Source organism: Andrographis paniculata, unplaced genomic scaffold (genome assembly GCF_009805555.1).
Source record: "Andrographis paniculata isolate CXL003 unplaced genomic scaffold, ASM980555v1 Contig52END, whole genome shotgun sequence".
NCBI lineage: Eukaryota > Viridiplantae > Streptophyta > Magnoliopsida > Lamiales > Acanthaceae > Andrographis > Andrographis paniculata.
In genome coordinates, this window is record NW_026137587.1 from 2,729,779 (window position 1) to 2,732,990 (window position 3,212).

Sequence of the window (3,212 nt, forward strand, 5' to 3'; positions counted from 1 at the left end):
TTGGAACTAATGGGCAGGGACTGATGATTTTTCATCAGTAACTCATTATTTTGCTCAGCTAATAAAAGACATGCAATGAGCTGTGAGTACTTTTGAAAGTTTTTCTCACGATACTGTTGTTGCAGCACAACATTAGAAACATGGAAGGTAGAGAGAGTTTTTTCCAATTTATCATTCTCAATAACATTTTCTCCGCGGAGTTTCAACTGAGATGTAATCTGATTGATAGCAGAGTTGTACTCTGTAACAGTTTTAAATCTTGCAATCGCAAGTTAAGCCAATCATGTCGGGCTTTGGGGAGAGTAATATATTTCAAGTGCCCAAGTAGTCTAGCGAAAGCTAAATTGCGAGTAGATAACAGACATACTTGTGACCATTGCGTTTACGCGTTAATTAGTACCATAAAGTTACTGTAGGGCAAAAGTGGAAAATGACTGTTGACTGGGGTATTTATAGGATTTCCTATCGCTCGTCTGGAGGGCAAGCGAAGCGCTACCAAGTCCAATGTATTTATGTATAAAGGTATAAGGGTGGGTTTTCAGGGCGGGCGAACGGGTAAAGCAACACTTCTTTTTACCTAAGAGTGACATGCAAGCGGTGATGGAAGCGGTACTGGGTGAGCGATACTGCTCCCCCATTGAGTATCAGGGTGAGACAAGCGAAGCGATGGGTGGCTTGGGTCAGGCTCAGATTAGAAGTTAAAATTATAACATTAAGCTACTCCTAGAAAGCGATAGTCCTAACTACTTAAAGCGATAACACTATTCTAATTAAAACAATAAGAAAACTTTAAATCTGAACCACGAAAACAGTAAGAATTAAAAATCTATCTATGAAAGAGATAAAAAGAAGTTGTAGAGTTAACTAGGAAAGCCATAAATTCTAACTAGGAAAGTGATAAAAGAAAGTTGTAAAGTTGGCGGATATAAGATTAGGCTTTTGAATTTCTTCTTGAAATTCTATCATCGAACGAGATTCTGAACCTCCACCAGATTAACATCTGCATTGGCTTGCTGCAATACAGGTCCTTCGATATAGGGTTTCAGTCTCGCTCTATTGACCAGGAAGGAGTCTCTTTCTCCAGGGTTATCCATATTATTGATCCTTGTGGCTCCATTTGGCAGCACTTGTCTGACAATATAAGGCCCAGTCCACCGTGACTTCAATTTTCCTGGGAATAAGTGGAGCCTAGTGTCGTATAAAAGAACCTTGGATCCCACAGTGAATTCTTTCTTCTTCCACTTCCTGTCATGATAGAATTTCATCATTTCCTTGTAGAGTTTTGCGCTTTCATAAGCAAGATAACGGAACTCAGTTAGATCGTGCAATCTTTTGGCGCGCTTTTCCTGCGCTGGGAGAAGATCAAAGTTGAGATATTTGATGGCCCAATACGCGCGATGCTCGAGTTCCAGAGGTAGGTGGCAGGTTTTTCCATAAACAAGCCAATATGGGGACATTCCGATTGGAGTCTTGAAGGCTGTTCTATATACCCACAGCGCAACATCCAAATTTTCTGCCCAATTCTTGCGACTTTTATTTACTGTGGTCTGGAGGATGTTTTAAATTTCTCTATTCGAAACTTCCACCTGACCGCTCGCTTGTGGATGATAAGGGGTAGTCAGATGCTGATGAACACCATGTTGCTGAAGGCAAGATTGCAGCGCCTTATTCACAAAATGGGTGCCTTCATCGCTTATTATCGTTCTGGGGACCCCAAACCTTGGGAATATCGTATATTTTAGGAAGCAGATCACAGATCGAGCATCATTTGTGGAGAGCGTCTGCGCTTCAACCCACTTGCTCATGTAATCCACCGCCACCAGAATGTATAGTTTCCCATTGGAATTTGGAAAGAGGCCCATAAAGTCTATCCCCCATACATCAAATATGTCCACAAACAAGACTCCAGTTTGGGGCATCTCATCTCTATTCGAGATAGAACCCAATCTTTGGCACTTTCGTAAGATTTGGCAAAGACATTTGTATCTTTCTGTAGGGTAGGCCAAAAGAAGCCTGATTGCAAAACTTTGGCCGCTGTGCGCAGGCCAGCGAAATGCCCTCCTACATGGGACCCATGACATTCATTCAAGATCAGCGGGATCTCAGATTCCGCTACACAGCGGCGGATTATCCCATCTGAGCCGATGTTAAACAAATAGGGTTCATCTCAAAAATAATCCTTCGCCAAACTGAGCAATCTCTTCTTTTCCCGTTGTACAGTATGTGCTGGAAACTGTCCCGTAGTTAAGAAATTGGCCAGGTCTGCAAACCATGGCTCATTCGTTTGCACCAGGAACAGTTTTTCATCTGGGAATTGTTCATTGATTCTAGGAGATATGTCCTCTTCTTGCCTTAACCTACTGAGGTGATCTGCCACATGATTCTCGTTCCCTTTCTTGTCCTTGATCTCGATGTCAAACTCTTGGAGCAACAGGACCCATCTAATCAATCGAGTCTTTGTCTTCTTCTTCTCCATCAAATATTTGATAGTTGCATGATCAGTGTGAACAATGGTCTTGCTTCCGATAAGATACCGTCTGAATTTCTCGAAAGCGAAGACAATAGCTAGCAGCTCATTCTCGGTGGTAGTGTAACTCTTCTGAGCGGAATCTAGTGATTTACTTGCATAGTAGATGACGTTCAACTTGGATTCCACTATCCGTCCTAACACAGCGCCGACAACATAATCACTTGCATCCGTCATAAGCTCGAATGGCTCGCTCCACACTGGTGCTGAAATTATAGGAGTGGAGGTCAGCTTCTCCTTCAAAACTCGGAAGACCTCCTCACACTCGCTTGACCAATGAAAATGAGAGTCTTTAAACAACAGTGTAGTGAGCGGTTGCGTGATTTGACTGAAGCCCTTGATGAAACAGCGGTAGAATCCCGCGTGTCCAAGGAAACTTTGCACTCCTTTCTCATTCGAGGGCGCTGGCATCTTTTCGATCACACTAACTTTCAATCTATCTACCTCAATACCGAAAGATGAGATCTTATGACCCAAGACAATTCCTTTATTTACCATAAGATGACACTTCTTCCAGTTCAGCACAAGATTAGTCTCAATGCAGCGAAGAAGCAATTTTTTCCAGGTTATTCAGGCATCTGGAAAATGTCTTGCCATATACTGAGAAGTCATCCCTGAATACTTTTATGCAGGAGTCCAGGAGATCGCTGAAAATATGGTACATACATCGCTGGAAGGTGGCCGG

The 3,212-nt window shown here is 42.6% G+C and overlaps 1 protein-coding gene across 1 annotated transcript; it reads right to left on the reverse strand.

The window, feature by feature from the left end:
- Nucleotides 1-962: 962 nt before the first annotated feature.
- On the reverse strand, nucleotides 963-1,457 carry LOC127254388 (uncharacterized). The gene has a single exon (XM_051279480.1). It carries the CDS (start codon nucleotides 1,455-1,457, stop codon nucleotides 963-965), a length of 495 nt encoding a protein of 164 aa, XP_051135437.1.
- Nucleotides 1,458-3,212: the final 1,755 nt, after the last annotated feature.